Below are 12,576 nucleotides of genomic sequence, written 5' to 3' on the forward strand. Positions count from 1 at the left end.
AATGCACAATTTGCTCTAGTGTTCTCAGACCTTTAGTACTCACTTTCTTGACTTTTTCAAATCTGTTTTCTTGTCTTTTTTATATTTTTATACACATTAAAAGTGAATTGTATAAAAAAATAATATTTCATTACCATTATACCAGATGGGCATGCAACAAATAAAATTATTAAATGAGCCTCTACAAATATATATTTGTATGCTCTTCAGAGGTATTATAGTCTGTTTTTATTTGCATTTATTTGTATTTTTTATGTGTTAAGTACAAAGCTTAAAATATGTGATGTGTATGTAATTATATCTAAGTTGTATGTAATTACATCTTAATTGCGCACATACGTGACATGCAGTAGTTATTTTTGTAGTTAGTATTTAAATACACAGTAATTAGAGGCAGCAGATGTGAAACTATGCTGTTTAATGATTATTTTGGAGTTTATTGATGGATGTTTGTTTGTTTTTAGTGAATACTACTTCAGTCTCCCAAACCTGGAGCGTGACTTCTTCCTGCGGAGGAAGATGGATTCAAAAGGCTTTTTGCCCATCTCTCTGATTGCCAGTTTCCACAGAGTCCAGGCCCTTACCACCGATATCAGCCTCATTAAAGAGGTGACTATTGACTCTTCACCTCTGCTATATCTGACTTTATTATCTTTAGGCGGTGTTACATCTGGTTTTTGTGTGTACGTGCAGGCGGTGAAGAACAGTAAAGTCGTGGAGCTTGTTGATGAGCAGATCCGTAGGAAAGAGGAGCCCGAGCATTGGCCCATTCCGGGTCCCCCTCTGGACTCCCCACGCACAGATTTTTCCCAGCTCATTCACTGCCCCGAGTTCGTCCCAGGACAGACGTTCACCTCCCTCAGCACAGGTTCTGATGTGTTCCACTGTTTAGCTTTTTTATTGTACTTGTCATTGTTTTGCAATTATACTGTTATTTTGCCTGATTCTGAAAATAGTAGCCCTCATCACACTCACTTATTTGCTGACAATCTCTCCCTCCACATGTGCCACAGTGTCGTCCTCCCCAGTCAGTCAGCACATAGTTGAACCTGCTCTGGTAAATGGCCAAACTAGTGATGACACAGACACAGCCAAACCTCAGTCCAAAGAATCCTCTCCTTCAGACTCAAAAAGCAGCTCTAGTGAAGATGGGAATGCGCCCAAAGAGCAGTCCAGCAGTCTCTCTGATCCAGACGCCCAGCCGTGGATACAGGTGGAAAAACGACACAGAAACTCCTCTGGAAAAAATAAGGTATATAATTTTTTTTTTTTTCATATTTTGGATTATTCTCATTTCTTCTTGTTCCTTTATAACTCATGACTCTGCTTGAGCATTTTGATCACACACATCTTTCCTTTTCCATATCTCTTCATCCATCATTTCCTCTCTCCATTATTCCATCTCCTGTCCTGTGGGTGTGCAGACCTCAGTAACTCCTCTTCCTCCTTCTCCTCCTCCTCCTCCTCCTCCCCTTCTTGAGTTGTCCACATCTGCAGTTGAGTATCCCCGCCTACTTTCTGTGTTTCCTGCTTTCTTGATTTTTTTTTTTTTCATATTTATTAAAAGTAAATAAGATATGTTTCATGTTTGCTTCAGGAGCGCACAGAATTGGTTCAGTCCAGCCCAAAGCAGCAGCCTGAGGCAGACCAGGAGGAGCTGGACTTCCTGTTTGATGAAGAAATGGAACGACTCGCAGCGCCTCGCAAGAACACCTTCACTGATTGGTCAGATGATGATTCTGATGATGAACTTGACGACCGAGACGTAAACAAGATCCTGATTGTTACTCAGACCCCCCCTCACCTGCGGAAACATCCTGGGGGCGATCGGACGGGGAACCATGTGTCACGTGCCAAACTTACAACTGACCTTGCCAAAGCCATTAACGATGGATTGTTCTACTATGAACAGGATCTTTGGACAAAGGAAGAAGGGCAGCAAGAGTGTGCCAATGCCAAGGTGAGAATGGTTGTGCTTTTTCAATTATTTATTAACATTACAAAAATAAATTACATGTACCATTTACACGTAGCAATAAAGAGTTCAGTAGAATGTCCAAGCTTCTCGCCTCCATATAGTAAAAGTGAAGGTCAGCATCCACTTTTATTGTATGGAACATCTTGGACATTCTGCTAAGTATATTTTGTGTTCTATAAAAGTCATTCAGGTTTGATATGATGACAATTTTCATTTTAGGCTGAAATCTCCCTTTAACTGCATTATTGATAAACATCATTTACATGCTGAAAAGTTATATTTCTTATAATGGTGCTGTGCAGTTGCCATCATATGAGCAACACTGAGTTCAAATTCATCTTGTGTCATGTTTCCCCATCAAATACACTGTAAAAAAGTTTGTGTTTGGTAAGGTGATTTTTTTTTCTGTTTTTGAAATACATTTACATTACATATACATTTAGTCATTTAGCAGACAAGTCTCTAACATAAAGAAGTCTCTTATGCTCATCAAAGCTGCATTTATTTGATCAAAAGTATTGTAAAATATTACAATTTAAAACAGCTGTTTTTTATTTTAATATATTTTTAAATATAATTTCTTTCTGTGATCAAAGCTGAATTTTCAGCATCATTACTCCAGTCTTCAGTCTCACATGATCCTTCAGAAATCATTTTAATATGTTGATTTGCTGCTCAGAAAAAAATTCTTATTATCATCAATGTTGAAAACGGTTATGTTGCTTAATATTTATGTGGAAACTGATAATTTTTAAGGATTCTTTGATGGATAGAAAGCATTTATTTGAAACACTCAGCAGTAACATGGGAATTTTCCTCTGCAAATGTTGGAATTGCTCTGTAGTGACTGAAAATATGCCAAAATATTTGCTTAAGATCTCATATCTCACATTAGGCAGCACATTGTGTCTTTTCTGATTTATTTCTCAACCAACCTGCGCACTCTAGGATTTGGCATGTGATCACAGACCTCTATAGGGTTTGATATGTGCTAATATCTTTCAATATCATGTTATAATTCAGTTTTGTTAGGACATTACAATTTCTTCACAGTGTCTGGATTAAATTTTTTGGTTAAAACAGCAGTGTTATTTGTTTTTAACAGAACAGTGACAAATACCTGTATGTACCCTCCACAGTCAGCCAATCAGACGAGAGCTCTGTGAAAGATTTGTTAGGATAGGACAATATTTGACTGATATACAACTATTTGAAAATCTGGAATCTGAGGTTGCAAAAAAATCTAAATATTGAGAAAATCGCCTTTAAAGTTGTCCAAATGAAGTCCTTAGCAATGCATATTACTAATCAAAAATTAAGTTTTGATATATTTACGGTAGGAAATTTACAAGATATCTTCATGGAACATGATCTTTACCTAATATCCTAATGATATTTGGCATAAAAGAAAAATTGATAATTTTGACCCATACAATGTATTGTTGGCTATTGCTACAAATATACCCGTGCTACTTATGACTGGTTTTGTGGTCCAGGGTCACATATGGTCTATGGCTTTATTGTTTTATGTAATATAGTAGTCTATATGTCATTCATTTGTAGAGCTTCTTGTAAACATTACTTACTAAAAAAAAAATCATACTTAAAATCAATGACAAGGTCACAGGTGTTTTTTTGCTAATAGTTTGACCTTGTTTGAGTTTGATTTCTTGACTCTAGCCTCAGCAGGCGCCTGTTGCACAGATCTACACATTGGCTTTGCTCAATTGCTTTTGTGCCAGATCATTGCAAGCCTCCCAGAGCACTTGACCCGTATGAGACTGCAATATTCAAGTAGAAATATTAGAGACATACGAATACCGCATAGTCTAGCTCTAGGATACTTCCACAGACCATTTAACCATGCTCTGTCATTCTATAGTAGTGTTTTTCTGTTCCTGTCATCTTCCTTCTATCACTATGAAGCATGGTGTTAGCAATATAGATTATGCTGCATTCATTCAAATCTGTGTACACACTTTTGAGGTCATTGATGTTTCTCTTCAAGAAAAATTCGGTCTGAAAGCTTCCACAGGTTGCCCTGTTAGCGCATAGGGTCTCGTCCTCTCTCGACAGCTTTAATGACAGACAGTAACAGTAACAAGGTATTATGCAAGATGGATATCACCCAGATTACGCCAACGAGAGCTTGAGGGCGTCGGGTCTTTTAAACGAGGTTATCTATGCAATCTGTCACAAATGATGATGGAGCAGGGTAATAAGAGGCATTTTCTCCAGTTCTACAACCTCGAGAGTAGGACAGCAGTGTCAGCTTTGCCTTGAATGAATTCTCAGGTTTGACTTCAGAGATTTTCTTGCCACCGTTCAGGGCTGCGGAGACCAGCTTCGCCCAACTCTGGCCCGAAGTGCAAATTTGCGCTTTCCCTCATTGAGGTGCATTTCATCCATTACGACTACAATAGGAGGTATTAATAGCTTCTCGTTGGCTTACAATGGTAATTTTTCTCCTGTTCGGCTCAGGCCTTGACCCATACAATGTATTGTTGGCTATTGCTACAAATATACCCGTGCTACTTATGACTGGTTTTGTGGTCCAGGGTCACATATGGTCTAGGATGTGTACGTTCTTTTAGAGGAAAAGGTCTTGTCTTGATTAGATCCTCCAGGACAAAAACTCATTTATTGATGTTGAATGAGCCAGTTCATACTAACATCAACAGAATCTGAGCCATTTGCAAATGTCAAAAACCCTGAAAGAATGTGACTCTAATTTAACTCAAGTAGGTCATATCAAGTTTATAATTTACACAGATATGTGTTTGAATTGTACAGTGGTGTCGGGGGTACCCACCTGTTCCCATTCATGGGAGTCGTAACACCTGTGTTAACTGTGCCAAGGTCTCTGTGGGCTGAAGTTCAAAGTACAGAAACCTGATAAACAGCAGTACAAAATGACAGAAAAGAGCACATGTGCATGTGTTTGTTCAGATCAGTTAGAGTTTATGATGTCACTACGATAGTGTGGCTTTTTTACATTTAATATGTTTTGTGTACCATTGTGACCAGTGTGTATAAATGTCAATTTGACACATTATGTTCTTGGTAAACTCCTGATCGACTATGTTATGTCTGATTTAATGCCTCTGATAGGCCTAAAAGCTTCACTTTCAGTGGCCAAATGGGTTTGAGTCTTTATGATGGACTATAAGGATGTCATTGCAAGCAATAACCGCTGGTAAACCTGATCAAGTGCACTGCCTGCAGTCAAATACAGAGCACTTATGACTTCATTGTTCATACAGGCAGAAACTGGAAGCCCATCAGGGCACTTTGTTTTCCTCTTCTCCTTTTTTGTTTTTAAGGAGTGTGATGCTCTACTTGTAGTTTTTATGCTTTTAGCCCTCTTGTAGCTGTTTGTTTGTACTTTAATGTGTCAATATGTTCAACGTTTTCAGGATTTGGAGAATTTCAAAAAGCTCAACATGATCAGCCAAGATGAGTTTGAAACTCTGACCCCTAAACTTCCCATTGACTCCATCCAGGAGGTCCCGCCCCCTCCACCATGTCAGACAGGTATCTATCTATCTATCTATCTATCTATCTATCTTATGAATAAACAAGCAAACAATTAATTAATTATAAATAAAATAATTCATTTATTTAAATGTAATTTTTTGTCTGTTCTTTTTCTTTAGATGATTCTAGCATGGCTCATTCTCTCCCCACGGATGTCCCAGAATCCTCCAGTGTGCCTCGCACCCCACGTACACCACGGACCCCTGGAAGACAGGACCCCACCAAAACCCCACGCTTCTACCCTGTCATCAAAGACAGCGGCAACCTTGACGGAAAAGTATGTTTGTACTAGGAAAAAACATTCTGGGATTATAAGGATGACCTTTTATGTGTATTTTTGTAACTATATGTATTACCTGAGATTATTACCCGTTTTGTCATCATTTACTCACCCTCATGTCATTCCAAACCTGTGTAAGATTCTTTCTTATGTTGAACACAAAATAAAATATTTTGAAGAGCCAGTCAGTTATTGGTCCCCATTGACTTCCATAGTAGGGAAAGAAATAATATGGAAGTCAATGGGGACCATCAACCGTTTGATTACCAGCATTCTTCAAAATATCTTCTCTTATGTTCAACATAAGAAGGAAACTCCTACATATTTGGAACAACATGAGGGTGAGTAAATGATGACAAAATTTCATTTTTGGGTGAACTATCCCTTTAACGTTTTTGCCTAATCCCGGAGTTCTTACAGTTGTCCTAACCAGGTGCATATTTCTGATTTTTCTTTTCTCCCCCTCTTTTAGACCCCCAGAAAGAGGAAAACCCGTCACAGCTCTAACCCCCCTCAGGAGTGCCATGTAGGCTGGGTGATGGACTCACAAGAGCACAGACCCCGCACTTCCTCCATCAGGTTTTTGGCTTTTTTTTTATGTCATGCCCTCAACACTGAGGTGCAAATTTTTCTGTGATTTGAAACACGTCAGCTAATTGTTTCAGATAGTTGGCTCTGCTTAACAGTCTTTCTTTCTCTCCCATTATCCTCGTCTTCTGTACAGCAGCTCGAATGCATCTCCGTCAGAAGGAGCTCCCGCACTGTCAGGCAGTTACAGCTGCACCCCGCAGTCCCTGCCTAAGTTCTGGCATCCATCCCATGAGCTTTTGAGAGAAAACGGCTTCACTCAGCAAGTTTACCACAAATATCGCCGACGATGCCTCAATGGTGCGGTGATTGTTTGTTTTTTACACAACAGCTGTTCTGTATATATATACCTGCTTTACTTGAATTTCTAATTTTTGTGTATTTTCTTTCCAAAGAGAGGAAGCGATTAGGTGTGGGTCAGTCTCAGGAGATGAACACCCTCTTCAGATTCTGGTCCTTCTTCCTCAGAGACAACTTCAACAGAAAGATGTATGAGGAGTTCAAGCAGTTTGCCCTAGAGGATGCCAAAGAGAACTACAGGTAAGAGTCATAGTCCTGAATTCTGTATTTTATCTGCAGACCTTGTCTGGAGAAGTTATCAGCGTTTGAGAATTCAGGCAGCGAATTCCAGGCAGTAAGTCAACCAAGTTCATTTGGCCCCTTCTCAAGTGCCCCCAGTTTGGCAAGAGGGTACATAAATGACATACCGAAAATAAAAAGGTTCCTGCTCATATGCATAAGCATTGGTATAAACCATTGGTATTACAGATGCATCAAAATTCTCCTGATTTTGGCTACAGAAGACTTGAAAAATGGTTCATGTCTATTCTTAAAAAAAATGAAATATAAATCAAATATTGGCTATCATAGAAATTTCTTGTGAGAGAATGTTGAAGTTGGCATTCATGTTTGACCGATATAACACACAACATACAAACACATCCACATTAAAATGGCTGCCAAGTCTGAACATTGTTCTATCTGGTTCTTATACAGGGATGCACAAACTCTTCTGGTTGTTTACTCACAGATTGTTTGTATTAGTTGTTGTTGGGCAAGTGTGTGTATTTCAGTACTGTATCTTGAATGCTGAGGGCTTGCACTCCTATTTAACTTGTTTTTTGAATCAACAAAACTCATAATGCAATATTAAAATCATGTACAGTATCGAAAGGATCTTGAACTTCAAATGCTATCAACATCACAAATCTTGCAGATTCTTAAACAATAAATCTTGTTTCATGCAACAATGCAAAACCCAAACAAAAATAAAAAGCGTTTGCCAACAATTTTTGGTATCAAAATCAGTTACCAACAAAATGGTTTAAACGTAAAACCTTTTTCTGGGAACCCAGATCATTGCAGTATATTTTAGAATCTTGTGCTTGTTTTTTTGGCACAAAACGACAGTCTTAAGACAAGTGCAAACTGTACTAGCGCTGACTTTCTGCATGTATAGTATTTGCAATTTGAAAGTCATGCAAATGATTAGACTGGTAAAGGATGTATAAGGTTTTTGTATACTACCTGCTGTGCTACCTGGGAAGGCCAACACTGGTTTCCTAATGTGTGTTCAAATGTTTAAACAGGTACGGGCTGGAGTGTCTGTTCCGGTTCTACAGTTATGGACTAGAGCGGAGGTTCAGACAAGACATCTTTAAGGACTTCCAGGAGGAGACCATCCAGGACTATGAGAAAGGTCAGACAATCATAATTTGGCAAAACAAAACAAAAAAAAAAAACATGCAAAGGCAGAAATGTTTATTTTGCCTTTTTAACTTTGCTGCATATCACCAATCATATCAGTGTCTGGTGTTTTGTGGGTCAAATTTACTTAGTACATTGGCGGAAACTTGTTAGTAAACCACCATTTTTTGACACAAAGATGTGTCACCATGTGCTTGCATCTGATGTTTGGGGGTTTGTGTATACGTGTAGGTCAACTATATGGGCTGGAGAAATTCTGGGCTTTCCAGAAATACGCAAAGGTGAAGAATCAGCCCATTGACCCCAAACTCCAGGAATACCTCGGCAAATTCAAGAGCATTGATGATTTCAGAGTAGATGTGAGTATAAGCATCAGTCTTACATGTGAATGTGATCCCAGAATAACACATTAACCCTGTAAAGCCTAACGTACCAAATAGTAGCTAAAAAACATTTTCTGAAATGGAACAGTTTTTTTTAAACCTTTAAACAAAATCTAAAATAAAAAGGTTTACATGTGTTTTTTTATTTATTATAATTTTTATGCATATGAGGTTTTCATGGCTTATACAATAATATAAATGAACATGGAGCTCATACTCAAGGAAAAATAAAGCTTTAATTCAAAGGCCCAAATTGAGCAAAAATATGCAATTTGGTGCAGTTGTTGATATTTACATGGCCAAAAAGTATAATGAAATTCTGATAGCTTGTCATCTGATGAGATTTTCTAACAGTATAACAGACTACTTGCATAAAATTCATATAACTACGAGTTGTCACTCTATATCTCCAAATAATATGTATCAGTAAGATGATATTTAAATGCTTAGTTTTATGGCCAAAGCTCTCTGGGGACAAAACATGTAATGCAGTGCAATACATTGATGGATGAGAGAAGTACAAATAAATATTCCTCAAATGCCTGATGTATATCATAATTGATACTCACATTTTAACAAGAAATATAATACAATATAAACATCTAACAATGTAAAATATTCCTAACAATATAAAGATAATTCTTAGGTTTACTTTATAAAAAATCAATAAAGATTTTAAAGCAAAAAGACAAATGTATATATATTTATCTATCAATAGTATAAACTGTTGATCAGAAACCAGAAGGTAGTAGATTGTGTGCAACAGGTTTTTCAGCACAGCTTTGATCTTGTTGATAATTTAGTGGCCTTAGAAATTTGTGTATCAGATATTATACAGTAGGCTTTATAGGATAAATAGGATTAGTCAATATACATTTAATGACTTTCTAACTGTTAATAGTAGTCTGTTAAACTCTAAACCAAATGTAATTTCCCTTCTCTTAGCCACCAATAGCAGAGGAAGGAGTTAGGAGGAAAGCACACTCGTCCTCCGCAGGAGACGAGGTGAAACGTAGGCGACACAACTCGACATCATCATCGAAACAGACCCCAGTTGCCAAGACGTCTTCAGACAATCAACCAACCGCTGGAGTGATGGCAAAAACAACCACAACGGATCAAGCCGCTGCCCCAACGACAGGGAAAACCACCAATCAACCATCAGCCAAGCCAGTCACAGCCAATCAGAAAGCAGCACCTCTGACCGCCAAAAGCAGCACGGCTAATGACCCGTCTACAAAAGCCCCACCCAAAGAGAATGTGAAGAAGAATACCTCATCAGATGCTCGTAAAGGAGAGGCGGCGACGAGCAAAAACAAAGATGCCCAACAGCCAAAGAAATGAAGCCCTTGCTACACTATATACAGTATTTGACCGTGATTCTAACTCTAGAGCTGTGAAAAGATTTTGAGTGCTGGTGCAGGCTTACGTTTTACACCGTAACCTCGGAAGTGAGCCAGTCAAACCAACTGTCAGACCGTTGCGTTCACAAATTGAAGAGTAAACCAGAAATATCTTTGTGTTGTACAAGGTGCTTTTTCTGGACAGGTTAACTTCCATAAGATCTTTTTGTTTTTTTCTTTCTTTTGTTTTTTTCCCCGCAGTTAGTAGTTTCAGAATCAAGTACGCATGGTGAACTTGTTTTGCTGTAAAGTTTACAGAAGATGCATTCCTACATCGAATGCAGTTTTATCTCTTTTAAAATTAATTTTACCTTTGCGAATGCCTTACATTTCCAAAGCGACAAAAAAAAAATATATATATATTTTACAGCTCTGTCAGCATAAATAATTAATCTCTTGGTTTTTAAGTGTTTTTCATTTTGTGCGAAATGCACAGTACACATATTTAGTTCATTTATTTTAAAAATGTAAAAAAAAGCTCATCAAACAAAAAAAAACTTGAACTGAGGGTGACACGATAACACACTATATAGCTTATTGCATTTTTTGCTCTTTTAGCTTGTGTAGGAAATATGACAGTGATGGAATACTAAGTTCTTTATGCTTTTGTGATTAGCTGAGTGTCTGAGCTGAATATCGGAGAAGTACGTAGATATAAGTGGTGAGGGATTGTAAAAAGTGTTAACATCATCAGGAACTACAGGATGCTCCTGCTTTTAAAGGAATATTGTGCCGTTCACATTGCGGAGGTGGTGATCTCAAAGATGCCACATCTCCAGTTTAGGTGCAGAGTAGAGGAGAACACATCTTTGACCTTTTGATCATTTTGACTTAAACTGGTAAACATCTGTGTACTTCAAGTTTCTAAGAAATGTTATCTTTTTGAGAGGAATTATTCTTCCTTTTAAATTTTGAATCCTATTGGCGTTCCTCAAATGCCTGATGTATATCATAATTGATACTCACATTTTAACAAGAAATATAATACAATATAAACATCTAACAATGTAAAATATTCCTAACAATATAAAGATAATTCTTAGGTTTACTTTATAAAAAATCAATAAAGATTTTAAAGCAAAAAGACAAATGTATATATATTTATCTATCAATAGTATAAACTGTTGATCAGAAACCAGAAGGTAGTAGATTGTGTGCAACAGGTTTTTCAGCACAGCTTTGATCTTGTTGATAATTTAGTGGCCTTAGAAATTTGTGTATCAGATATTATACAGTAGGCTTTATAGGATAAATAGGATTAGTCAATATACATTTAATGACTTTCTAACTGTTAATAGTAGTCTGTTAAACTCTAAACCAAATGTAATTTCCCTTCTCTTAGCCACCAATAGCAGAGGAAGGAGTTAGGAGGAAAGCACACTCGTCCTCCGCAGGAGACGAGGTGAAACGTAGGCGACACAACTCGACATCATCATCGAAACAGACCCCAGTTGCCAAGACGTCTTCAGACAATCAACCAACCGCTGGAGTGATGGCAAAAACAACCACAACGGATCAAGCCGCTGCCCCAACGACAGGGAAAACCACCAATCAACCATCAGCCAAGCCAGTCACAGCCAATCAGAAAGCAGCACCTCTGACCGCCAAAAGCAGCACGGCTAATGACCCGTCTACAAAAGCCCCACCCAAAGAGAATGTGAAGAAGAATACCTCATCAGATGCTCGTAAAGGAGAGGCGGCGACGAGCAAAAACAAAGATGCCCAACAGCCAAAGAAATGAAGCCCTTGCTACACTATATACAGTATTTGACCGTGATTCTAACTCTAGAGCTGTGAAAAGATTTTGAGTGCTGGTGCAGGCTTACGTTTTACACCGTAACCTCGGAAGTGAGCCAGTCAAACCAACTGTCAGACCGTTGCGTTCACAAATTGAAGAGTAAACCAGAAATATCTTTGTGTTGTACAAGGTGCTTTTTCTGGACAGGTTAACTTCCATAAGATCTTTTTGTTTTTTTCTTTCTTTTGTTTTTTTCCCCGCAGTTAGTAGTTTCAGAATCAAGTACGCATGGTGAACTTGTTTTGCTGTAAAGTTTACAGAAGATGCATTCCTACATCGAATGCAGTTTTATCTCTTTTAAAATTAATTTTACCTTTGCGAATGCCTTACATTTCCAAAGCGACAAAAAAAAAATATATATATATTTTACAGCTCTGTCAGCATAAATAATTAATCTCTTGGTTTTTAAGTGTTTTTCATTTTGTGCGAAATGCACAGTACACATATTTAGTTCAGTTATTTTAAAAACTCAAACAAAAGCTCATCAAACAATAAAAACTTGAACTTAGGTTGACACAAGATAACACACTATATAGCTTATTGCATTTTTTGCTCTTTTAGCTTGTGTAGGAAATATGACAGTGATGGAATACTAAGTTCTTTATGCTTTTGTGATTAGCTGAGTGTCTGAGCTGAATATCGGAGAAGTACGTAGATATAAGTGGTGAGGGATTGTAAAAAGTGTTAACATCATCAGGAACTACAGGATGCTCCTGCTTTTAAAGGAATATTGTGCCGTTCACATTGCGGAGGTGGTGATCTCAAAGATGCCACATCTCCAGTTTAGGTGCAGAGTAGAGGAGAACACATCTTTGACCTTTTGATCATTTTGACTTAAACTGGTAAACATCTGTGTACTTCAAGTTTCTAAGAAATGTTATCTTTTTGAGAGGAATTATTCT

The 12,576-nt window shown here is 37.7% G+C and overlaps 1 protein-coding gene across 4 annotated transcripts in view; it reads left to right on the forward strand.

Annotated features, from left to right (window-relative positions):
* The window catches only part of larp1b (La ribonucleoprotein 1B), a 30,150-nt gene extending 19,360 nt beyond the window's left edge, over nt 1-10,790 (forward strand). For 2 of the 4 annotated variants that reach the window (XM_016529473.1, XM_016529477.1), the window contains exons 7-19: nt 465-609; nt 694-868; nt 1,014-1,252; nt 1,425-1,496; nt 1,598-1,960; nt 5,395-5,512; nt 5,635-5,792; nt 6,268-6,374; nt 6,520-6,683; nt 6,779-6,923; nt 7,973-8,082; nt 8,322-8,449; nt 9,419-10,790. In XM_016529473.1, coding sequence (XP_016384959.1) covers nt 465-609; nt 694-868; nt 1,014-1,252; nt 1,425-1,496; nt 1,598-1,960; nt 5,395-5,512; nt 5,635-5,792; nt 6,268-6,374; nt 6,520-6,683; nt 6,779-6,923; nt 7,973-8,082; nt 8,322-8,449; nt 9,419-9,817 — 2,323 coding nt within the window. In that variant the 3' untranslated portion in view covers nt 9,818-10,790. The remainder of the gene's footprint in view (nt 1-464; nt 610-693; nt 869-1,013; nt 1,253-1,424; nt 1,497-1,597; nt 1,961-5,394; nt 5,513-5,634; nt 5,793-6,267; nt 6,375-6,519; nt 6,684-6,778; nt 6,924-7,972; nt 8,083-8,321; nt 8,450-9,418) is intronic. The other 2 variants (XM_016529484.1, XM_016529493.1) reach the window with 2 other exon arrangements.
* Nucleotides 10,791-12,576: the final 1,786 nt, after the last annotated feature.

This window comes from Sinocyclocheilus rhinocerous, unplaced genomic scaffold (assembly GCF_001515625.1).
Source record: "Sinocyclocheilus rhinocerous isolate Xijiao unplaced genomic scaffold, SAMN03320098_v1.1 scaffold432, whole genome shotgun sequence".
Taxonomy (NCBI): Eukaryota; Metazoa; Chordata; class Actinopteri; order Cypriniformes; family Cyprinidae; genus Sinocyclocheilus; species Sinocyclocheilus rhinocerous.